Source organism: Apus apus, chromosome 2, assembly GCF_020740795.1.
Source record: "Apus apus isolate bApuApu2 chromosome 2, bApuApu2.pri.cur, whole genome shotgun sequence".
Lineage (NCBI taxonomy): Eukaryota > Metazoa > Chordata > Aves > Apodiformes > Apodidae > Apus > Apus apus.
This window is the reverse complement of record NC_067283.1, coordinates 70,610,237-70,635,278: the sequence shown is the minus strand read 5'-3', so window position 1 is coordinate 70,635,278 and position 25,042 is coordinate 70,610,237. Positions and strand designations below refer to the sequence as shown.

General features: G+C 36.0%; 1 protein-coding gene across 1 annotated transcript in view; it reads left to right on the top strand.

Moving 5' to 3' along the window:
* The window catches only part of EXOC2 (exocyst complex component 2), a 130,160-nt gene that overhangs the window by 1,371 nt on the left and 103,747 nt on the right, over window positions 1-25,042 (top strand). The window contains exons 2-4 of the mRNA XM_051610855.1: window positions 13,112-13,268; window positions 18,007-18,183; window positions 19,607-19,733. Coding sequence (XP_051466815.1) covers window positions 13,151-13,268; window positions 18,007-18,183; window positions 19,607-19,733 — 422 coding nt within the window. The 5' untranslated portion in view covers window positions 13,112-13,150. The remainder of the gene's footprint in view (window positions 1-13,111; window positions 13,269-18,006; window positions 18,184-19,606; window positions 19,734-25,042) is intronic.

Sequence of the window (25,042 nt, the reverse complement as noted above, 5' to 3'; positions counted from 1 at the left end):
TTCTGTCCAGTTTTACTGCTGTTCAGAATAACATGCCTTCTACACTGTCAGTTTAGGCTTCTCTTTTCCTTTTGTTTCCCCCCCCCCCCTTTGCTTTTTCTGGTTCCTGCAGTTTACTTGTGCATTTAGAGCTTCTAGGCATACACTTGAAAGCTTTGAATTGAGAATGAGTCAAGTATTAAGCCATCTTAACTTGTGACAGAACATCGGATTAAATCTAAACTACAAATATTTGTTCTTGAAAGTTCAGTTTAAAATCATAATCTCACTTCATCTTTCCAGGCTTTCTGATAATTCTTAAAATAAGTGAACAGTGTTTTTCTCTTTTAGTGATTTGTGTGCGTTTCATTACTGTAAACTTTGTTTTGTGTTTGCTTTTGACAAAGTTGTCAAAACAGTTAAAGGACTTCTATTTGTTTGGGGGTTTTAAGTGTAAACTGAAAATAAACAAACTTGTGGCATAGGAAAACAGGTCTCTTTTCTTACTTTACTTTTGGTCACCTGAAAAAGAAAAGCTTGATAATTCTCCATGCCCAATTTCTGTAATATCTGTCCCAGCTTGCACTGACCCAGCAATCGGCAGCAAAAAGCATGTCCTGCTGCTGCTTTCTTTCCCATGGATAGCTTAGTTTACAGTTCTTGTGATTTATGCCCACCCTTGGACAACAATGTTTTTACTTAGATGGGATTTCTGTTGTCTTAAATATAATTTAAAACAGGATGCAATGATTTTCACTATACTGGAATGACTTATTTCAGTGAAAATACCATTATTTTACATTGCAATGGCAAGGGGTTTTTCTGTATGGAAAACGTTTTTAGTGTGTTAGAGGTGAAACTATTTTAAGTTTGTGCTGTTTTATTTTAAACTATGTAAACTTGTGTTTTCGTGGCCTTCATTCAATAAATTACCATATTTTTACAGACTTGGTAGTTGTTTTTTTAAATGTTATAATTACTTTATCAGATATTAGTGCTGAATAGCAGTCTTAAGCTAATGGACATTTTTAGAATTGATTTGAAAACCCCTTAGAAGTTCTAAGCTGTGAACCTAAAAATAAAGAAATAAAAGCTTTTTAAATAAAATAATGTAACACCTTGCCGTTTGAGGATATTGTTGTGTGGAGAAACTGTTTAATCTTCAGTACGAAAGGTACTGTTCATTACGTATTTTGAATCTGCAGTATTCAGATCTTATTTTTTTGAGTTTTAGGATTTCCTGTGAATATGAGACGAGTTTTTTTGATAGCTGTTGAGAGTATTTGAGGCAAAAAACCCGATAATAAATATGTTAAAAATACGTAATTCACCAGTTGTTTTCCCAAGGTCCTATTAAAAAGAAACTGTATCAACTGTTACAGTCTGTTCATTATTATGCTACTACTCACAATGAAGCTGGACTAAAGCAAAACAAGTGGGTTGACAAGTAAGGCAGAGGCCCCTGACCTGTTTTACTGATGAAAACTTTTATATAGGTTTAACCATACTTAATTGATTTCTTTCCATGTACTGATACTTTTAGCTGTAAATCCAGTAAGTCTGAAGCACCAGTACTTGGAGCTAAACATCAGTTTGGAATTATTTTAATTCTGTGCATTCTGTGCTTTCCTGCTTCACCTAAAAAAAAACCAAAAAAACAAGGGAGAGAAAGCAAAAAAGTAGTATCTCAGTAGGATGGCAACAGAAGACTGAATATAAAAGGCATTCTTAGAAACATGGATTCTGACAGTTATCAAAGGTATCAATAAAAAAATCTATTGTTACAGTTTTGTACTCCAGAACAAAACTGCCTGTGAAGTAAAGATAGATGCTACCTGAGTGTATTTTGAATAGCTGTACGTCACTACTTAGTTATGCAAATGGTCACAGACATTTTTTCCACAGGAGAAATCAGTAGTACTTAATTTTACAGTGAAGGACTGGAAAATAATACTCAAAAGACTGTACATGTTACAGTAAATTTATTTTCTATGTGAGTAATAAGAGTGGAATCTGCTCCTATACTTAAAAGTACTCTGAAAGTTCAAAATCCGAAACCAGCTGAAGTAATATCTTTTAGCAGAAGTCAGATGATAGCTCTTTAGTTTAACTTTGACATTCTGTCTTGGACCACCTATAGTCTGTAAATCTGTGGAACGTTGTCTTTCAAATTACCTTTCTCAGGGGAGAAATACCGTGCCGGGTAATCGGTGAAATCTTCTTTGTAAAAGTGCTTGTAGGATGAGGGATGATTAGACAGCACATGAGTAGTGCAGTCACGTTAGGTTGATGTTTCATCTTTTGCACTGAACGTAAAAGCCAGGGTCTGTGTTTACAGCTTGGAAAGTATCAATTTAAAAATAAAGCTGATTAATTTTTTTCTACGTTAACCCGAAAATTATTTTCTAGAATTCCTGTCAGTATTACAGTTTGAAAGTAGTTGGTTTGTCCTCACAACGCTAGGGGAGAACTCAATTTTGTGATGTCCTGGGGAAAAAAAACAACCAAACAACAAAAACCAAAAGGAACCTGAAGCAGTTTGCTAGAAACTGAGCAATGAGAGAAATGCCTGAAAATAAGGATTAATTGTATGATTGGTATGTTACGCTTTTAGATCTTAGCATAGGGAAAGGTAAGCAAAGTATTTTGTATTTTAAACAACACTAAGTCGAACACCTCCTCTCCATCCTATGCAGCAATTATAAATATACTCTTTATATTGTTTTGGAAGTATTTAGTGCTTTTTCAAACGAAATTTTCGTCTGTGTGACTTTTTTTTTGACAATGCAAGTTGTTAATTAATCTTCAGACAGCATGCTCAGCATTTTCAGTAGAAAATACAGTGATTCTGTTCAGTGATGGGTGTGAAAGCCTGTGTTTTCTTTCTAATTTTGTTTGGTTTGTTTTTAAGGAAAACAAAATTTCTGAGATACCAGCCACTTAATGGGTCTGCTTTTCTCTTGACCTTAAGGGAACTAGAGATTCCCAGATTCTTAGTTTAATTCTTAAAGTCAGACCTTATACCATGTTGTGCAGAAGCCAGTGGGGACTCTGGCAATGTAAACGTGTCTGTGGATCAGATTACAATATAAATCAGTGATTTTTAGGTATTTTCAGGCTTGTACTTCCTTTCACTTCATGGATAACCCAAAAGCAATGTGTCCTGTATGTGGAAGTTCATCAAAAAGCCTGGAATAAAGATTTAGGGCTGTGCTGAGCACAAGTTCCTTTTTAAATGCCCACTTTCGTACTGAGGACAAACTGATTTTATTTATTTATTTATTTAGATAATCCTAGAATGTCTCAATTAAAAAAGCGATTACTTTAAATTTCATATTTAATAATTCTGAGAGCCTTGTGACACTTTACATTTCACTGTGGTTTTAATGTGTAACTTGCTTCTTGTTGGAAAACTGAACATTATAATATTTTGCAGAAAGCTAAAGAGCTGTGTATATAGCTAGTGGGTTTTGTCTCATGTTCATTAGCGTAGAAGGTGGGGAAGCTTCTGTTTCTCACCAGACAACTTCACTGCTCTGAAAGCATGGTAGTTTGATGCAGGTGATGGGATTTTAGCCAGGTGAGTGGAAATGAAGTTTGAGAGTATGTAAGGCAGAGACAAGCTGAAATATATTGGAAAAAATACCTTTTCACACAGTCTTTCAATCAGTGAAATACTTAAGTGTGTGTTTGACCACGTGAATAGAGAAAGATGTGATAGCATATGGCTTGAGTAGTTCCCTGAGTAGGGGCCAGAGGGAGGTGTTTGGGAGACAACATGAAAAATACAGGAATCTTAGCAACACAAGTGCATGTCTTATCTTTTAAATATTTTTGAAACAAAATGAACTGCCAGAAAGTCGCACAGCAAATGTTAAACTTAGTGTTGCAGTTCTACCTACAAGCACCCATGTTAAGACTTCAACCATGTGAACTGCGTAATTACAGTGGTTATATGGTGTTTTTATAAAGAATACTGTCTATAGTTACAGGGCTTAGAAAAAAATCTGTGGCGTCTCGTTTCTTTTCTGTAGAAAAAACATAAATCCCATCCCATTGGGATTTATTGAGTTTATTTTTCTGAACTTCTGGATCTTTTTGAATACATTTGCATAAACATATTTGAAAGTTTTTGATGCTTGAAGTATCGTTTTCGGATTTCTGCCTGTGAATAACATAAGATGGAGGGATGATGAGGGTATTAAGATTCTCTACCATTTTCCTAATAACTAAAATAATGCACAGAAAATTATTAATAAATTTAGAATGAAAGAGGAATAAATGGTTTAGCTGGAGTACAGTAAGGAGCATGACTTTTAGACCAAGAAAACTTTCCTGGATGTTGGAGGTAGAAGCAGATGGAGGAAAGCATCTGCTTTTGAGAATTTAAAAATGAATGGGAGATTTATGGCCATCTGTGATACAGTTTTGTGTAAAGCTGTGTTGAGTATTTTCTGTATAGATATGTTTATATATAGATGTTTGAGGTTTTTCTTCACAACGTTGCTAGATTATAGTTTTGTGTCATATAATAAATACAGAAGCTTTTAACCAAGTAGATGATTTAATTTCTGAGGAATTGTAATGCAGTTTATAATGAAAATAGCGGAAATTTTGGGGAAAAACATCTGTGTTCAGACTTCTTGAATTACATTTTCTTCTTCACTATTACCCTTTTCTAGCCAATTCAGTATGACCAGAACAGGCGTTCAGAAAATTTAAATTGGTTTGGCTGGAGCCTTGCTGATGCATAGGTGCTGTAACATTGAATATACTAGTAAAAGTGTTTTTTTCTTAAGATTTTCCTCAACGAAAATATCTTAATCCAAGTTTATAGGGCTATTATTGACATTTGGATGATCGTAGCATCGATGGTTTTGTTTTAAGAGTGGCACTTGGAGACTGTCATTGTCACTTTGGTAAATAGATTTTGAGCTGAGGTGAAAATGTGACTGTGGTTCTGGGCTGTTTAGACTGTGTATGTGGATTAAATTAAATTTCTGGTGAGTTTGATGGAGGAGATACGTGTGTTTGTGATAGCAGAGTGGAGGGAAGGGAAACTTTTTTTTTAAAGTAGACTGACTGAGATAGATTTTTAAATCTGCAAATGTTTTTTTCGGCTTCTGTCTGAACAAGGTTATACAATAGGCAGATGAAATTATTTTCTGAACTAAAGGAACAAAGAATTACAGCCCCACCCCTCCCCACCGCTCCCCATTTTAAGTCTCCATTCATCTGTATTTATCAATTAATGTTCTTCTTAATCTATTTTTAGATCTTTGCTATTTTTACTTCTTGCTAATGGGTCACAAACTCAGCATTATGTGTAGACTCATTAGTTTCCTTCAGGTTGTTTATGGTGTAAGATACTAATGAACAAAACCTCATTTTACAATGCAATGTTTGTGGGAAAAGTCAGCATTTTGATGTCATAATGTCATTTGTGCAGTTAATTGTTCTTTGTGGGGACTCTCTCCCCTCCACAAATAAATAATGCATCAAAATTCCTGATGTAAATATGCATCAATATATAGGTATGCTATGCATCATAACTGGTGATATGCTGTCATTTGGTATGTACAAGGAATGGATTTATATGACCCTAGATTTTTTTGACATGTGATAGATAGAAGGTTAATTGATGTTAAATGGATGCTTTGTTAGCCCTTCATCAGCTACTAAACTAGTACAGGAGGAGTGCAAATCATTACTACGAAAGGCCAAGACCAGCATGTTTTCTTAGTGAGGTTTATAGGTCTTTTTTTATCCCTGCCTTCTTTCCCTCCTTCCCAACCACACAAAACATAACCAGCTGTAATGATAGGAGGAGAGAGCAAGCAGCTTTTCTAAACACACACTCACACTTCAGCCCCCCCTTTTTCCTCCTTGTACCTCAGCAAGAGTGACAGCTTCTCGATGTTGCGTGCGAGTGAGTTCAGCTGGTCCTGTGTGGTCTGGGTGTGTGGTCTCCAGCTCAACCGAGAGGCTGCTAACAGGGTGGATGAGAGAGAGCAACACTGTTTACTTTAATTTATTTCGGATGCCGGAACTGTGCCCGGAGTTTCTCCTAAGCAGGGTTCCACAGTTAGCGGTGTCAATCCCTCACAGCTGCAGCCCAGGCTGCAACGGGTGCTGAACCCCTCTGCTGAGGGCTCTCACAGCATCTGCCTGGGGTCCGGCCTTTTAATCCCTTGTGACTCAGAAATGTTAATGGCATTGCTGATTGCTGTGATTATTTTGCTTTTGCTCTGTCAAGATACATAGCCATGAAGATGTACCTTGCTGGGTTAAGGAAAGCAGGACCTCTGAGATGCTGAGGGAGTATGCCAGTATGGCCCTTGTGAAAGCAAAGCTGCTCTGCTTATTCCTTGGCTAGCCTAAAACTAAAATATCTAGTATGCCCTACATGACTGATTGGGATATTCAGGAGCCCTTTTCGAAAGAGAATGGTATTGTATTATGTGACTCAATACTCCAAATCTTTTCATTTCCATCATTTGCCTTCACCATAGCAAAATCCGCACATCTTCTCAAATTTAAACTGATTTTGGCAGTTAACATTGTCATGTAGGTTAGCATGTTTGTCAGTGTTAATACTGGCTTGAATCAACATGCCAGATATGACGGGACAAGACAAATAAGACTTTGTTTTTTCTGTGTGATGGTGAAGTTACCCCCTTTTTGTGTTTGTTCATCGTTTCATTATAAGTAGCTTAGTGGTGTTTTGGAGAGGTTTTTTGCCCCTAAACGTAAGGTTCGTGAGCACTTCTTGTTTAAATTGACAAGTCTTCTTTTATTATTTAAATAAACATGCATAGATTCTTAATATCACTTGGAATTTCAGCATTGTTTAGCTTATTCACTTCCCAGTCTTTTCTGGCAGGCTTGCAGGAATGGACTTTGTATTATTAATGCAGTGTTGAAGGCTGTGGAAATTCTAGGGCACTGAAGATCTCCAGAGGGGTTAATAAATGTCAGTTATTTTCACAGTGCTGCTTTTTGGATGCTTTTAAATCTTGGTTTATGTAGATTGTCTGTCTGAATTTATATTGTTGGAAAGATAAAGCACAGAAAAGGTGGCAATAGTATTTTTCATCATTTTGTAATGGTTTTGAGTACAAACATGTAGGAAGCTCTTTGCTTTCTCACCCTTCTTGGGGTCATTTGCTGTGTCCCTTCACTGACTCAGTTGTAGTGTGCTGTACTCAGGGAACTTTGGGTTTTCTAGTGAAAACAATTTTTTATATTTATTCAGTAGAAGCAGAAGTTTGTGTAGTTTAAGATGAAAAGGCCATCACCTGTGTTCTGGAATCTGCATCTTTATTGCTTGTTTAAAAAAAGAGTATTTCATAAATGTGTTCATTTGGAAAGCATTTAATGCTGTGATGTTAGTGTGGTAAGAGTACCTCACCTACTGGTTTCTGGTTGGGTTCGTTTTTTTAAGAAGTAAACAGCATCTAAGGCATATTGCGATTGGAACATGAATGCTGCTTTGGCCATTCCTGATGTTCCTGCCTAAAATTTTTCAAATTTGTATTCTCTCTCATATATATAAGTGAGAACACATACATATTTGATACCTGAAGACTTGATGCTTGCTTAGATTTTCTCAGCAGTGACAAACAGGCTTTTTCTTTCCTCCCTTATTGACAGCTTAGATTCCTTCTGCTAGATGACCATGGCACTTGCACTGACCTTGAGTCTGCCTTTCTCAACAAGTCTTTTAAGTTCAGCATCTGTGACAAAGTACAACTAAAAACATTACCTTAACTGAATTTTAAGTCACTAGAGCTAACTTGCTAACTCCTCTTAGAATTCAGAAGCTCCTTTTTAAAACATTTCAATTACTAATTTTTCCACTGGTGAAATTTATAAAGTGGTACTTGATTGTTACTTATCTTCTGGAGTTCCATGCCTTCATGATGTTTATAGTTTTCCTTTGAGATTTGAATTTACCAGCTTATTTGATATCCTTAAGTCCTGAACTTCTTTTGTTTGATTATTTCTTATTCTGGTACTTGTTCCAGAATGGTAAGTAGTACTCTGCTTATAGAGCAGATATGGTAGCTATTGGCATTTTACTTTGTGTTTTTTCTCTGCTTGCCATTGAAAGTTGAATGGGGAAACCTATAAAGAATTTTCATCTTAAACCCACTGAAGGTTTACAAAAGCTCAAAAAGCAGCTAGACTTGTCTTTTCCCTTATGTGGGGCCATATTTCATTTCTTTGTTATTTATTTTTATAGTGGCTTTTCTTAGGATAAAGAGTGAAGATATCTCCTCTTTAGCAAGCTTGTAATGCTCAGAATTGCCTGGATTATTATTTTTTTTTATTTTTTTATTTAACCAAACCTTCGTGAGAGGACAGTTTATTCAGGAAGGCTCATGTATGGACAAAGGTGATGTTTATGAAAGGCATTTTTCAAGAAGGCTTTGTAGTAGGTGGTCTTTTTAGAGGCTTTCTAACTCCTTGCACTTTCATAACAAGAATTATGGCAGAATAATAGAGAGAGCAGGATCATGAGAGCAGTCAAACAGATGTCATCCATGCTAAACTGTTGGGGAGGTATTGTGAGGAAATGAAATTTTTAAAAAAAAGCTGGGGGGCGAGTAAGGAGGGAAGGAGACCTCTGTTAATGTAGAAGATGATTGTCCATTGCTAAAATATAGTCTTGTTAAAACTTCTTCAGTGAGCCTGGCTCCTCAGAGGAAATGTATTGTATAGAAAAACTGTCTGTATGTGATATCCTCTAGTTTGTATAAGAACCAGTCTTTCAGTAAGAAGGCTGCTTTAAAAATATTATTATTAAAATAGTATTATTAATTATTATTATTTTATCTATAAAATGTATTTGTAAAGAGTAGAACTTCTCTTTAGAGCAATACATAGTATTGCAACAAAAGCTCTTAATTATATTATTGTACCTTTTCATGAAATTTAAAAAAAAAAATTAAATTTCAGCTTTGCCTTAAAGATTTTTAGATTGGAAACTTGCTTTTTGGGCATGGTCGCATATTGGCTAGGCTTACCAGTAAGCAGTTCAGTCATTTTAACTGTTGACATGTTTGTCATAAGAAGGAGGGAAGGAAATAAAAATTAATTGGAGGCTCCCAATCATTTGTTTGTATTTGTAGTAAGGACAGATTCCATAGAATTTCTTTGCTTACTCTTTGAAGTAAACAAAAACAATTGTTATTTAAAAATAATAATAATAATAGAGTGTGTCAGTCCTGTAGTGCTTTTGTAATGTGTTGAGATTTACTGTGGTCTTCTCATTCCAGTGAGGTATTTTAAAGCAATTCTGCAGTAAGTATGGAAATATTTTAGAAGAAATATTAGACCTCAGGAGGCTCAGCATTTTTATTACATTTATTCAGCTCATCATGAAGAGCGATCTAGTGCCAGTTTCTGAAATCCAGAAAAGTAGATTGTAATATTACTTTTGAGTTTTGATATGGATTCAAAACAATTACCTGTGTGCCTGTGTTTTGAAAGAAACAATGTTTGCAATGCAAGGGAACCATAACATTGCAGGGGTGTGGGTGTGTGTGTGTGGGGGGGTGTGTGTAGAAAATCAACCAAGTAATGCTGAAGTAGCTTCTGTGCTATTTGTTTCCCACAACATTTCTTCCTTTCCATATTACCACTGAATTCCTGAAGATGATGTTTTTTACATCTGTGTTACTGTCTAGCATGATAATCTTTAAAAAAAATTGCTCAAAAATAAAAGAGGTGTTTTGTGTTGTCTTACTGGTATCCAGACACATGCTGCTCCCTCCACGTTGAAGGTGATGGGGTGTGTATGTGGGGACATAACCCCACAGTTTATTTACAGCTGTATTGTATCTTTGAGCTCTGCCTAGGATCTGTGAGAGTGGCTGTGAAGACTACATAGTTGAGATTATGAGGGACAGAGGCAGTTTGTCCACGTTCTGGGATTTAAGTCATGCTTAAACACCTGATTCTTCTCTAACATCCTCTGTACACTGGACTCCATCTTATTTCTATAGTGCTGCCTGTTTTTTTTTGTCAGGTGATGCTGTGGTAATGTAGCTTTAAATGCAGCACAGATGAGAGAAGGGCTGGGCAAGCCTTGTGACCACAGGACTAGGGATCTTGACAGAAGACTCCGTCTATCATTTTCACCTGTGGGGAGGAAGTAGATCAATTGGCATGCAGGTGAGCTATCTGGAAAAGAAGGCTTAGGGTAAGGAATGGGAGCTAAGGAAGAAAGATTTCGAAGTGAAGATTTGAAAGGAATTTTTTTTGCTCCAACAAGGACTGGAGCACCTCTGCTATGAAGACAGGCTTAGAGTTGGGGCTATTCAGCCTGGAAGAGGAGGTTCCAGGAGGACCTAATAGTGGCCTTACAGTACCTGAAGGGGCTGCATAAAAGCTGGGGAGGGACTTTCCACAAGGGCGTGTAGTGGTAGGATGAGGGGTAATGGTTCAGATGCAAAGAGGGGAGATTAAGGTTAGACATCAGGAAGAAATTCTTCACCATGAGGGTAGTAAGGTGCTGGAATAAGGTTGCCTAGGGAGGTTGCGGAGGCCCCCTCGCTGGAGGCGTTTAAAGCCAGGTTGGATGAGGCTTTGTGCAGCCTCATCTAGTGTGAGGTGTTCCTGCTCGTAGCAGGAAGGGTGAGTCCTGGTGATCTTTAAGGTCCCCTCCAACCTTAACCATTCTATGATTCCCTCGCTCCTTTAACTTCTTCAGTGCTGTTCTACCCACAAGCTTATAGACTGCATCTGCTGACTACTCAGTTCTCCAATCCCATGGTACGTCCATGTAACAGGTTGCAGTATATTACACACAGATTTATAAGAGCATCCATATGTTGCCATCTCATTTATCTCATTTTTTCATTGGTTTGTTGTTTTCAAAACACTGGGAAGTTAATGTTTCATTAAAAACATAATGTAATTTTTAATGTTGTGAAGTCAACCAGTCAAGAAATACTATGAGCTTTGTCAGTTAAAAACACAAAACCAAAACAAACCACCTTAATTCTAGGCATATGCTGTGTGTTTTGTCATGGGTTCTTACCAGAGTTCCTTCATGTACTGGACATGGCTCACATACTGCAACTTATGTTCTTGCTCCCTGTTCAACAGGAATCTGCATCTCTTACTAATTGGATGTTCTTCAAATGTAGGTGGCTCAAAAGTTCTCTAAAGATACTCATAACACTGTGGTGTTCGGAGTATCTAAACACCACTTTCATATTAATGAATTTGCCTCAAAAAAGCTTTTGAGATGTATGATGGTATTCCTATTTTAAATATATGAAACTGAGAAACAGACATTTAAGATCAACTGTATTTCTAAATTTTAGGTCGTTAGTTAGGACCTGAATATTTCAGAGCATTGTGGAGCATTCTGTATGTTCAGGGTACGTTTCACACTGACTTCAGGTTTGGCTGTGGGCTCTGAAATAAGACACTCAAACTGAGAAGAAAAAAATGTTACTGTAAAGTTCTGTGATAAGCGACCTGCAGTGCATCTGTGGTATGTATGGATAGAGGATCCTGTTCCAGGAAAATATTTGATGGATTTCATTGCAAGATCTTCATCCTTATGCCTGCCTTTCCAGTTTCTGTTGTCATTTTCAGTGTGTATTCCAGCTTCAGACCATGTAGGAAGAAACTGATCAGTGGGAGCTTCTTTGATCCTCATGATAGATCTGAGTTTGTGTAGAAGCATGGTGTATGATGGTACAATTAATGTGTTTTGTATATGCAGAAGCAGCAGAAATAAAGATAGCTTACTTAATTCTTGTATTACCTAACTACAGGTGCTTGGAAACTGCAGCTTTACTGCAGTTTATTGTTATGGATGATTCACAAAGGTTCTGGGTTTCATGAACTTGACTATCTGCAAGAAAAACAGAAAATATAACTTGATCCAAAATAAAAGTAATTAAGCCATGCTTCATAAGGTTTCTCTTATATTCCAGTTTATTTTTTTACCAAACTGAACTTTTGAAATTATGTACAGTAAAGTGTACCTAATGTTTTTGCATATTCAGCTTTTTCATCATTAGTGGATTTTCTTAGAAATAAAAACATTTCCTTTAGGTTGTTTTTAGTTCTTTTCTTTCCAATGCAGGTGAATTCCTGTTAGAAACTGATCATAGATAACTTTACCAAGTTCCACAATACCAAGTGGAATTTTTTTACTAGGAATTTTAAGGAAGTTGTTGTGTATTGATAAAAGAATTCAGAGCTCATGAGATGGAACAGGTGATGCAAAATTACCATGGAAGTCATTAAAAGAAACTTTGTTTGCCTATCTTACAACTTGTGTAGAACCAATGTACCTATGGGGAGGCTCTGTGTTTAACAAGTGGTGTTAGTGTGAAGTTGGTGGGAGCTAACATGCTTCAGCTTACACTCCTCTGCTTAACCGCAGCTGAGCTGTGCAAAGGAAGCTTCTAATAAGCCATAGGATTTTGTGATCAGTTGCATAGGAAACTGAATGTAGGCTGCATAATATATGCATAACACCATATTGGTATTTCAAACCAGTTTAATTAGCTCCATAATTAGTTGACTCCTAACTTAAGGTGCAAAGGAATACTCTTCTAGAAAAGCTTCTTCAGTAACTTTATGTATGTTTTTGTTGATTTATTGAGATATTATTTGTTTTGTTGATGTTCTCTGCTAGTGTAGTCCCTGTAACTACTGTTTTAATTTTCTCAGTTTATGTAAATGTTGATGCTTTGTACAAATAAGTGCTGGAGGCTTCTCCCCAAAGACCTGTCTGTGCCAGTAAGTCTACTTTTGATGGAGACCTAATCCAAATATATAGTCATAAACTATTATTATTTCTGAGGGCTACAATATTAACTTTCTAATTGAGAACTGAAGAGGCTCATTTGAATCCTGACAAGAAATTTGGAGTGTGTCTGTATAGTTTCATTAGGCATTTTTAGGGTCTAATATTTTTTTGAAAGGTGTAGGTGTATTCTTTGTTGGTTTATGACTTTGAGGCAAGAAAGGCTTTCAGAATGGTATTCCATATTTACATTCCTGTTTTCCTGTATCATTTTAGGAGAACAGCTTAAAAGATTTTTAATGGTTTTTATTTAATATATTGTTTTAAAACTATTTATTTTTTCTTGCTCAACAGATAAAACCAACTCAGTTTTTCAGTAACTGAATAGACATCATGTCTCGAGCACGACAGCCCCCACTTGTAACTGGCATCTCTCCCAATGAAGGCATCTCATGGACGAAAGTGACAATTAGAGGAGAAAATCTGGGGACTGGGCCTGCAGACCTCATAGGTAAGTTGAAAAAACACAGCAAAAATCAAACCTTACTTTGAGGATGTAGAATATTACATTCAGGATATGGTTAGAGATAATTTTTTTTGCATGGTAAAATCTTTGTTGCATAATATGAGGAATGCCCTTCTCATAAATATACTTTTGAGTCCCTAAATGCAGGGATGCTGCCCAGTGTGTAACTCATCAGAATGGCCATACTTTGCTATATGAACCCTTAGCCTAACTCAGCATCCTGTGCTGAATACTAGGTAAGAACGAACAGCTATGAGAGTGTTCTAGAAGACAGCAGAGGTAACAAAATGCTCCATTGCTACTTTCCCAGGCATTGAGAATTTCAGCATGGCAACTTTCCTATCAGGCGTGTTTTCAATGTATTGAGAAAGTCACTGAGCATATCTATTCCTTGAATTAGTGTCAAGTTGTGGATCTGCAACAGTTATCACAAAGTGGGTTCAGTGATTTTCCCATACATTATGTAACAAGCCATTTCCTTCCCTGTTTCAATTTTGACATGGTGGCTTGATTTGAGTCATCACAGCTTTTGCCTTGAAAGAGGCAACAAGCAGTTTTCTCTGATTATCCTGATGATATGTATGTTGATCATCACTGCTCTGTTGCCTCTTGTCCAGGTTGAAAGGCATATTTAAATTTTCTGCATATATTGTTGACCCTTCTTGTTGCTCTTCAGTGAATCTCTTTTGGTTTCACTACCAATGATGATGGGGAATCATCATCTTGGTTACATGCAGTGTTCAGGTGTGAATGCACTGTGGCATAATACTGTAATCTCGCTTTTCTTCTGTGTTTCTTCCATAGGGTTCTGTTTTCCATGTAATTCCTACTAAGCATCAAACTGATGTTTTTTGTTGTTCTGCTTGTTCTAGTCCCATGATTTAATGCAGTTTGAGCCTGTCATCTGTGAATTTAAGGTTTTGCCTCTGTCATACCTGTTAATTAAATTTCAGCTGCTGTTATATAGCATCTACATTATAGTGCATCTACTCAGTCTCAGGGTTGGTTCTGCATTTTTTCTAGTTTTTACCTTCCTTACATTCTGAATAAATTAATATAATCAGCAGACTTTGTAACCACTTTATCTTGTAATTTATTAACATATTTAACATAAGCTATTCCAGCATGTACCTTGTAGAAATTTTCCTCAGTGAAAATGCAACAGTTACTGTAATGCTGTTTCTATCTTTTAACAAGCTGTTTATCCACTTGAGGATCATATCCTATAGCTGCTTAATTTTCTTAAGCCTTTTGAGAAGGAATTTCTGAAATCTTCTGGAAATCCAAGTTCACTATAACTACTGGAATTTCCCTTATTTCTTTTGTAAAGCATATGTGTACTTCAGTATTCATGTTAGAGATAATTTATCTAATTTGTTGTGGAATCATGACTCCTCTGAAGTCTATTGGAATTTTGTTTGGCTTTGCTAGAAACAATATTTCACTTCATGGCTGTAAACCAAGATTCCCAAATTCCATTCTTGGCCACCACAATGAACTTTATGGCCAAGCATAAGCTACTACAGTTTTCCACTTCACTTCAGTTTGCTGTCTTTCAAAAGGGGAATTAGTATTTTCCTGAGCTGGTAGACAAGGTTCTGGTACACCAATGAATCTTTATTGAGAAATCATCAAATAACTGACAACGTTATAGGTGAGTATATTTCTGTGTGTTTGTGTAGTTTATGTACTTTGATAACCTTATTAGTTCATTGGTATGATCCTCATAGAAGTGATCAGTGCTAGGTCCTTGGCAGTCTCCTGAACTGTGTCTCAGTATTACAGCTGAATAACTTTTTCTTTTTTTTCTTTTTTTTCTTTTTTTTTTTTAGCAACTCTTGTAACACATATCTGCTAATAATCTCATGTTTTGAGGTAAAAAATAAAATAAAAAAATAATGGATTGCCTTACTTTTTTCCTTAGCTCAATTCTCATCTTTCTTCAGTAAGTGACCAAGGCCCCAGCCATGTAAAGATTTCTTTTCATTATTAAGTTAGGCATGTAAATATTTCCTGGAAATTGAATGGAAATACTTGTAAAAGTGAGCCTTTGTAGGCATGAGATTTAAGCAAGTTTGAGTGAGGGATTTCTAAAGTTTATAATCTGCTATTTGAAATGCATTACAGTAAAATGAAAAGCAAGAATTTTTTAATATATATAAACAGAATATAACTTAGTATAAGAACATACCTCTTCATTTCATTTAAGAGAGCCTTCTTGCATAATCTATTTGTATCTTTGAAGCCAAATAAACTTTTTATTTGTAACTCTATAGCTCATGGTACGAAAATTCAAACACAGGAGATACCTGCAACATGTACGCTCTCAAAGTTTAGTTTGTCTTTTAAGACATTTGCAGCTGTACTTTGTAGGTATTGGAAAACTGTTGAGATATATATATACACACACATAACCAATAATGGAAAGTCTTAATAAGGGAATTATTGTGCCCAGCTATTGAAGGGCACATAAAAGCTAGAACCCCAGTATGATGTTCTCAAAGATCTTTGTACCGTGCAACAGGCAAACATGAAGTTTTATTTAAAGGGAAATTTTCTCTTTTTGGATAAAAGATTTTGTATCTGTGCTTTCAAAAGGTCTCCCCCAATATACCTCTATTTGTTTTAAAAATTGTCTTGTGCCGTTACTATATTTAGTGTGGTAGATAAAATGTTAATAGAGACTTACTTTCTTTTTTATTTTTAAGATACAGACACAGGCATTTTCCTCCATTTTGGAAGTGTCAGATCTTGTGATCTTGTTCTCTTAAGAGCTTTAGGAATCTCTGAGTAGAAAATAGTTGATACAAAAATCTTTAAAACAGTTATTCAGAAAGATTTGCCCTACTAAATTGCTGTAGCTTAGATACTGATTTTAAAGTATTACTAAATTTAAGCCTTAATTTAGACCTTTGAAATTCTAGGGTGAAAACCTCTTTATGAATGGTTCAGACAAATTCTTTCAGTTGGTCTGATTTCCTACTGCAACCTTTTTTCCTTCAGAGAAGTTGCTAGCATCAAACCAAAAAGACCTGATGATATGACTGAAGGTTAAAGCTTATGCATCATAAATGTGGGGTTGTTTTTTTTTTTCTTCCCCTCTGAAAAGTAAAACCTAGCCTCGTTAAAAAGTTGCAAATAAATAACAATCAGGGTTTTTTATTATGATTTTATGATGCTTTTGTTTTTTTGGTTTAGTTTGGTTTTTTTGTATATCCTATTTTACTTCCCCCCACTTTATTCAGGCATCTTTAAAGAAATACACTGTTCTTGCTCAAGTAAAATTGCCTTCAGTTGTAATAAGATTAAGTGCCTTTCTTTTTTTTATTTTTTGGGTTTCATTTTCAAAATAGTTTTTGGCAGAGAATAAGGCTTATTTAAGTCTGACAATCATGAAAACTGCCAAATTTGTCTGCTGTGAAATGTCAGGGACTTACATTGTGAGAAAAAGTGTGAAGCTTTGGTACTGAGCCACATACACTGACCCTTTTCTGTCTGTAAGTATTTTTTAAATTGGTCAGAGATTTCTAGAAATTAAAAACAAAACCCAAGCCAACAGGGGAGGAGCTGCTGTTGCAGACTAATTTAAATTCCAGTACAGCCAACACACTAGTACAGTCTTGTCCTTTTTGAAATGTTTCTAGGTGTGGGTGTCAGTCAGAAAAACCTAATGAAGCTGTTCTTCAAATCAATATCATAGACATTAGAATCTTGCCAATTCTTTTGGATGACAAAGCTCTGATTAAGAACTCCAGAATTGTTCTGGGAAATCTAGCTATTCCAGTATCACGAGTCCCAGTCTGACCAGAATCAAACAGATTGCTTTATCATCTTGATCAGTTGCTCAGACGGATCTGACACGAAGCCCCGGAAAGCCTTGGACCTTGCATTAAGCTGTAGTTTGAATCTGAAGTGTATGAGGTGTTTTTAAACACTGAAGCTTGACATAACTTAATACACTATAGTTTTTTCTATACAGGAGCTTAATGGCTAAAATATATGTTGCATTTTTATTTCATAGTTTGTCATTTGTACATCTGTTATGAGGAAGTTTATAAAAGTAAACAGCAGGACATTACATGACGATTGTTTCAACAACAAGGGCAGTTTATTTAGCAGAATAATAGAATGTTGCAGTGTGGATTTTGTAAGAGGTTGGAACAGAATATTTGTCAATTAATACTTTTTTGGCAAAAAAACCCTTCTGCTGTGTCTGCAAAATTACTGCTAAACAAAGAAGATGGAAGAAATATTGTTCATTGTGAATATTTTTCAGCATTTTCTTTCTTTTTTTTTTTTTTTTTTTGCTGTGCAAAGTCTCACAGATTTAACTTACCAAGGATTTTTTTTGCGTGCAGTTTGGATGGAAGTTTCAAGTAATTGCAACGCTGAGCAGTAGTTCTGTAGTGTCTTGCAGACCAAAGATCTATTGTACAACATGAAGTACAAGGTGCAATAGCCCATAACTGATGGAAGAGATTAAAATAAGCTTCAAGCAAGCACTGCGTGTGCCTCATGAAGTGACACTAGGACCTGAAGTCACCTGGGGGACATCTGAAAAATGTATTCATGGCAATTTCACTGTAGTTGACTGTAAGGGACTAGAGAAGGAACATAGATTTATGCAAAATATATGAAGCCTCATAAATGTATTCACATTACATCATTTTAAAAAAGATACTTCTGTTCACAGTAGAGTATTTTTTTTCTTTCTTTTTCCCAGGTTTAACAATCTGTGGACATAACTGTCTGCTAACTGCTGAATGGATGTCTGCCAGTAAAATTGTGTGTCGAGTTGGACAAGCTAAAAATGACAAGGGAGACATTATTGTTACTACAAAATCTGGTGGCAGAGGAACTTCAACTGTTTCCTTCAAACTGCTTAAACCTGAAAAAATAGGTATTTTTCTTGTTCAAATTCACATTTGTTTTCTTTGATAAACAAATATATGACCCAGTGCCTCTTTAAATAAAATGTAGGTTTAAAATGGATCCACCTCAGAACAATCTTCAGTTATCTAGAAAAAGCAGAGTGTATCAATAAAATGTGCAAATATATACATAGATAAACTCATGGTATATGTTAAATTAACCCTCCTATTTCAGTATCCTGATAAAACCCTCAATGACTGATGAGAGTGGTCCTTTGTTTTTCTGTAAGGAGTAGCACTGAACTTCTAAAACTTTTTAAAAATTCGTAACAGATGCAGTAATTACTCTTTAAGTGTACTAGATAAATACAAAATACAAACCAGCTCATGAGCTTTACACCTAAATCCTGCGCTGACAGTTAATCCACTAAAGAAAATTGAGTCCTCAGTGCTGTTTCTTATTTGTAATTCAAACCATCCTGCAAGACAGAAAGTCTTAAGTATTTTTCATGAGGTGTTTAACCATTAAAATGATGTTGCCAAGCAGTCTGGGACCTCTGCTTAATCTAGAATCCAGTCTAAATACCCTCTGGATTGAAAATGGTTTTTTCAGAACACCTCCATTGATGAAGTTGGATAGTTATCTTTTCTAATATAGACGTTCCCACAAGAGCTATTGCAGGCTTTTGTTCCATGTGGTTCAGTTAAATAACACACAATTTCTCCCAAGCTGTACCAAGATCTTTGAAAGGTGAATGAAGTGCAGTTGTAATACAATGAAGCTTTTGGTCATGGGAGAAAATAACTGATATTTTAAAAAACAAGTAATCATGGGGGCAGGGTAATTTCTGGTGTGGAGTATCTGATGAGTATGTTAAGGAACAGCATGGCCAAGAGTATTACTGGCTGCATTTTGGCTGAGGGTCAAGGCCTGTTGTGCCTCACCTTTATGCATCTTCTGTGCTGAGGCTTTGGAAACAAAGTCAGTTCTGTGTCCATCGCATCATCAATCCTGACACATGGTCCAACTTCACTTACTCTTTGATTAGTGAGTGGCACAGAAAAAGGATCTTCTCTAAAATATGCAAATAAGAAGACCCTAGGTAATTGCTCATTTTAAAAGTAGTAAATGACAAGGATTGGACAAATACCAGAATACTTGGAGGAGTGAAAAATACGAATACTGTGATCGGAGAAATGCTCTCAGCGCACATCAAACTGTGCTCTGTAAGAGGTAATGTTTGATGCCCAGCCATGAATACCTTTTCAGCAGCTATAATGAAATAATTTAGTATAATTGCATCCAGGTTGTTTTGCCATGCATCTTCCAATATATTACCTAGGCATGCATTTTATATTTATCAGGATTTTTCAAATTATTTCAGTATGTTAGAAGTTGGTGGTGCTGGACCGCCCGTGTTGTTTTAAGGATCTGCACTTTGTTTGCTCTAGGTATCTTGGATCAGTCTGCTGTCTGGGTGGATGAAATGAACTATTATGACATGCGCACTGATAGGAACAAAGGGATTTCCCCCTTGTCCCTGCGTCCAGCTAATCCACTTGGTATTGAGATAGACAAGTGAGTACCAAATGCCTTTAATCCACTTTTTTAGTGGTATTCTCTATATGTGCCTTTGTGAATTCCAGAAAAGTTTAACAGTTTATAGGGCAGGGAAAGATTTTAAAATACATATACTAGTTGTTGCTGTGCTATTTGGTATTCAAGAGTTGTTGGTGCACATTCTATCCTGCTTCATAGTCTCAGTTTTGGGTCATTGATTAGAACTGTAGATAATCTAAAAGCCTGGTATATTGAACCTCAGTGATGTTTAGATTTTGAGAACTGGTAAATAACCTAAGGCTTTAGATTGATGCATTGTAGTTATGCAATACTTACTCTTGCATTTGAGTTCCTTGGAGCTTTTAAGGATGTTTAGATTGGTATCTCTTGCTAAAATCACACTGTAAAACATAATTTATAATACCACATTAACTAGTTAATTTATTCTAATATTAATGCTGTTTTCCAACCCACAGACTTCTTTACTCTTGTTCATAAGTATGGTGGAGTTTATGACATGTTTCTTCTGAAATAGAAACTTATAGTAAATGATAAATGGAATATTGAGGGCTTTAAATGGGACATACACAGGGGTCCAAACCTCACCAGTTCCTAGAAATAGTATCAGGAATAATATTTCTCTTGATCAAGATACCAGCTATACCAAAAAACAAAGGCTGCTTGAACTATTACTAGGGGTTTCATTGGCTGCATACTCTGCCTGTGAGGAGGAATGCATTAGAGAAGCTCTACAGTGTCCATTTTTACCTTGTTATGATGGGGAAACTGTGCTTTCCCAAAATCTGCATGGGACTTCTAGTAGATCCATCATCAGCTTCCTACCTAGAGCAGTGCATTTCTTTTCTAATTTTATTATGTAATTTTCATTTTTTTTCTAACCCCCTTTTTTTTTTTTAATGAGATGAAGATTTTGTCTCCGAAGTATTTTTCTTCAGCCTCTGATGTACTTATCTGATAGATATTTCTTTCATCTCTAATTTTCCAACCCTGTTAAAATGTGGATTCTAGGACTGTGGACAGTATTACACTGTCTTGTTAGAAGACTTCCTGTCTCTCCTCCGCTCTCTCTTCCCTGTTCATAAATTAAATAAAACCCCTAATAATCCTTTTTACCATGGTGCTGCACTGGCAATGAGCAGAGAGTGGCTTGTCAGCTGATTCTCTTGAGTTGCTACTTCTGCTGCTGGCATGGTCGCTCATTATTCTGGGGGGATGGCCCTGATTCCTTCATCCTATCTACATATTTTTGCATTTGACTGTGTTTCTCCATTTGTTGCTTCCCTGACAGGTCTGTCTTCTCAGTCCAGTTTAAGTCTGTCATCTTAATATTTTAACCAACTTCTTAAAAGTCATTAGTGATGAAGCTACTATTGGTGATGATGCAAGTACTGATGTAAGAGTAGTGTGGGCTTTAGTAAAATTTTATCTACAGATGTTCTTAGGTTTGCTACTCCACAGACTGGGTTTTTTTTATTTATAGTTAGGTCTCTAATCCATGTGATATATTCTTTTGGTATTGCATGAAACTAAGTTTTTAACCAATCTTGTGGCAGCAAGCCTCCTTGAAAATGAGGATATATTAATTTTGTTTGGCTACTTTTTTTCAACGCAGCACTTGATATCAAAGCCTGTATAATATGTTCCCAAAACATTGTATGAAACTGTTGTGACTGGCTGACATTAAAACTAATTTGCCCTGCTTTACATATGTATTGGTTGAACCCTGCAATAGCTATTCCAATATTTTATCTGGGATTTAAGTAAAGGTAACTAGTTCTATTGCATGGTCCTCTATTCATATGTGTCTCGCAATACTTATTTGTGTAAATGCAACAGTTATGACACAGTCACATTTAATTTGTTATTTTAACAAAACTTGTAATGTAGTATTTGACTTCATAACCAAAATGGGTAGTTCTTACAGTTAAGACACTGTCAATATGATAGATTAAGAATTATCTTCCAGAAACCTTTAACAGTATTAGTTTAGGATTTGGTTAATTTAGTAATGTACTTGGATGTTTGTTAAGTAGAATCCAATTATATTGTATTTTAAATATTTCATCTGAAAGCATTAGAAAATACCATATTAATTAATCCTCAGATTTGGTGTGAAAAAGTAAATCAGAAATATGTAAATACAGATAGGAAGTAACCTTTTTGTGAGAGGGGCAAGCGTAATACCAGGTCTAGTTCAATGTTCATTTATCTCCAAGTTGATTAGAAGTGAAGCATGAGGATTAGGGCAAGACCTGGTGTTGAAAGTAACCAGTTTGAGAGAAGGAACACTAGTCAATATAAGAAGTAATTGTGTAGAGGGATTCAGGGGTAATTTGTGGAGAGGAGAGAGAGACAGCGAAGGAGAGGAAAAGCCTGGTCTGCCCTTGTGCTATGGGTGACAGCATGGTGTTAAAAGTTGTGACTATGGATGGTACATTCTGTATTTAAAAGTGCTTTCCCCATGGAAAAGCTTTCATGATTCGCTTGAAAAATTGGAGCAATGTTATGTTTACTTTTATAAAATAATCTGTAATAATAGAACTCAGTTGTTTGCAAATGCTTGATGTATGGGTTGGGTAAGTTGAGAAGTTGTATAAAGTAGTGAAAAAAGACAATTATAAATTAAGAAATGGAGTAGATAAGCAAGATATTAGCATTAACTATTACTAAGCATGGTAATAATTTGTCACTAGAAGTGATAAAAATGGTTAGAATTTTAGGATGCCTTAAAATAAGAGAGCCTAAAATGTTGAAGAACAATTGTGTATACAAGGAGATGGGAGGCTGCAGTGTAATGGGTCTCTCCTTTAAAGAAACCAAAGGTATTAATAAACTGTTTTTGAATGTGTACACATAGGCATGTATTTTAATTTCGAAGCTGAAGCGTTTAGCATTGGTATGAGTTGATGGGATTCACAGTCCTCGCATTAAGCCTGATGGGGTTACCTGGGGAGGAAGGGAAGGGGTGCCTTTTATTGGTTATGCAAATAGTAGTAAACAAAAGAAGCATTTAAAGAGGAGAAAAACAGTGAAAAATAGATGTGAGAAAATAGGATAGAAATAAGCTAGATGTAAGAACACTGAAGAGAAGGAAGGACATGGATAGACCACAGACTGAAAGAGAAAGTGTCTTCCCTCTGCAAAGTGTTTGGCAGTCATCAACAAGTGATAAAAAAAGACAATCTGCAGTGTGGAAAATAATTAGATCACCTATCTGTTGTGATTTTTATTATATTTTTAAAAAATAAGTTATGCTTAGTTCTAAAAGTTCCTTCTGTGGGTTTCTTAAACGGTCATGGTGCTTTGTCCAAATAAAATGTGTTTAAAAATAAGTGATAGCTTTGAAAGTATCCACCTGAATGATTTAAGTGTTGCAAATGAAACACTGAAATACTAGAAAAAAGATCCCGTAAGTAATGAACAGAATTGCTTTAGGACACCATTTCATTAAACTATTAGGCAAACACAAGGACAAAAAAATATTTATCCTGCTTAAGTAGACTTAAGATTGGAATTTAATTGGGAGTGACTGGAATTTAAGTGAACAAAAGGTTTGCACTATGAATCAAAGGAAATAGATAATAGTGGGTCTAACACATTCTGCTAATAATGAGAATACTGCCTGTTGATATATGGCATGAGTAATAGATGTACTCAAAATATGCCCTGGAATTCTCTTCATGTTCAAATGTTGCAAGGATGTAAAGTGAGAAGGATGGACATGCACTCATCCTTCTCTTTTGATTTTTTTATGTAGTCAAGATATTTTAAATGTTGTAGGTATACACGGTGTGCAAGCCACCATCTTTCAGCCTGCAAGTTTAACAAGAGTAAGCATACAGAATTTCTGGCTGATAAGTTCTTCATATTTTCCAAGAATTGATCGTTGTTCTTGCACCATAGAGCTAAGAAAGAACTCAGTTGCTAAATAAAATAATTTATGTTGTAATGAAACTTGAACTTTAAGGTCCATTCCAACAGAAGCCATTCGAGGATTCTATGAAGATGAACTTGCTGGTTATTATATTTCAGTGGTGATCCTGAAAGTCACAAATGTATTCATAGAAGTGTGCTTGCACACAGTTGTTTTCCTGCCTTGCTAGCAGTTCTCATCATCTTTTGAAACACAGAACTAAAGCAATTAGATGAGGGCTTTTTTACATGGCTATCATTTATTGCATTTTGTGTGCATGCTATGAAGTATTTTATTCACACCAGAAAATAGGTATTTAAAATATTTAGTCTTGGAGTTGCAGTTCTCTAGTTTTCATTATGGAGCAAAGACTGATACAGTGCTTTAGTTTTCTATCATCATCTTTATGCTAGCTTTGAGTTCAAAGCAGATTTGTGCCACCTTCCTCTGCAAGGAATATTTCTGGCTGTGGTATTATGCTGATGAAACTGGAATCCTTTACAGAAGTCTTAAATAGCTTGCAGGAAGAAAGAGTATATGGAGTAATCACCTCAGTCTGAGAAGTGTGGTAAGTTGGTATGAAAATACTAAAATGAACACCGATGTTGCAGTACTTGGTTTAGTTTTCACAGTTTAGATCTGTTTGTTACAGGAGCAGGCTGGTAGGTTCCATCCTACCAACATAGGATTGCTTAGGATTTTGAACAGTTATGGGAGAGAATGTAACCTCTTTCATAAAGGCACTGGTTGAAATTTGTGTGTGCAAAATGTAGATTTGTGAGTGAATTGCTTGTACAGATGTACCACATACATTTACTCCCCTGCACAACAAGTGCTTCTTTAATCAGTGGTTCCCTGCCTCCTCTGCCTACTCTGTTAGAGTAAGAAGACTCAAAAAGGCAGTAATGGCAGTCAGACCTAGGAGTGCTTAGAAAACTTTTGAATGGTGTTCCTGATCTGCATGTAGCAGAGGTCATTATGGTGGATCCATCTCGTACATGAAAGCAAGCGCTGACATGCTAAGTACATTCCACATACTTCTGTATCCACCCACTCAATACAGATGCTTGCCTCTTCCCACGCCAGCTTCCAAAACGGTTCATCTGGGAGGAGGGAACAGATGATCTTACGCTGCCACCTAATGGTGTCAGCTTCCTGCCATGAGATAGGAGAAGACTATCTGGATGCTTTGATATTTATTGATTTTTAGGTGGCTTATATGGAATATTGTCAGTTTCATCCTTGAATATGATGAACTTCTGGAAGCTTTTTTCACAGAGGTGGATTTGTAGTGGTATATAGTCCTAGTTTTCTGTGTTAAAAATACTGTAACACTTACTGCTTTTAAGGCTGATACATCAATTGTAGCTACCGGTCTATAACCTCTTAGTAG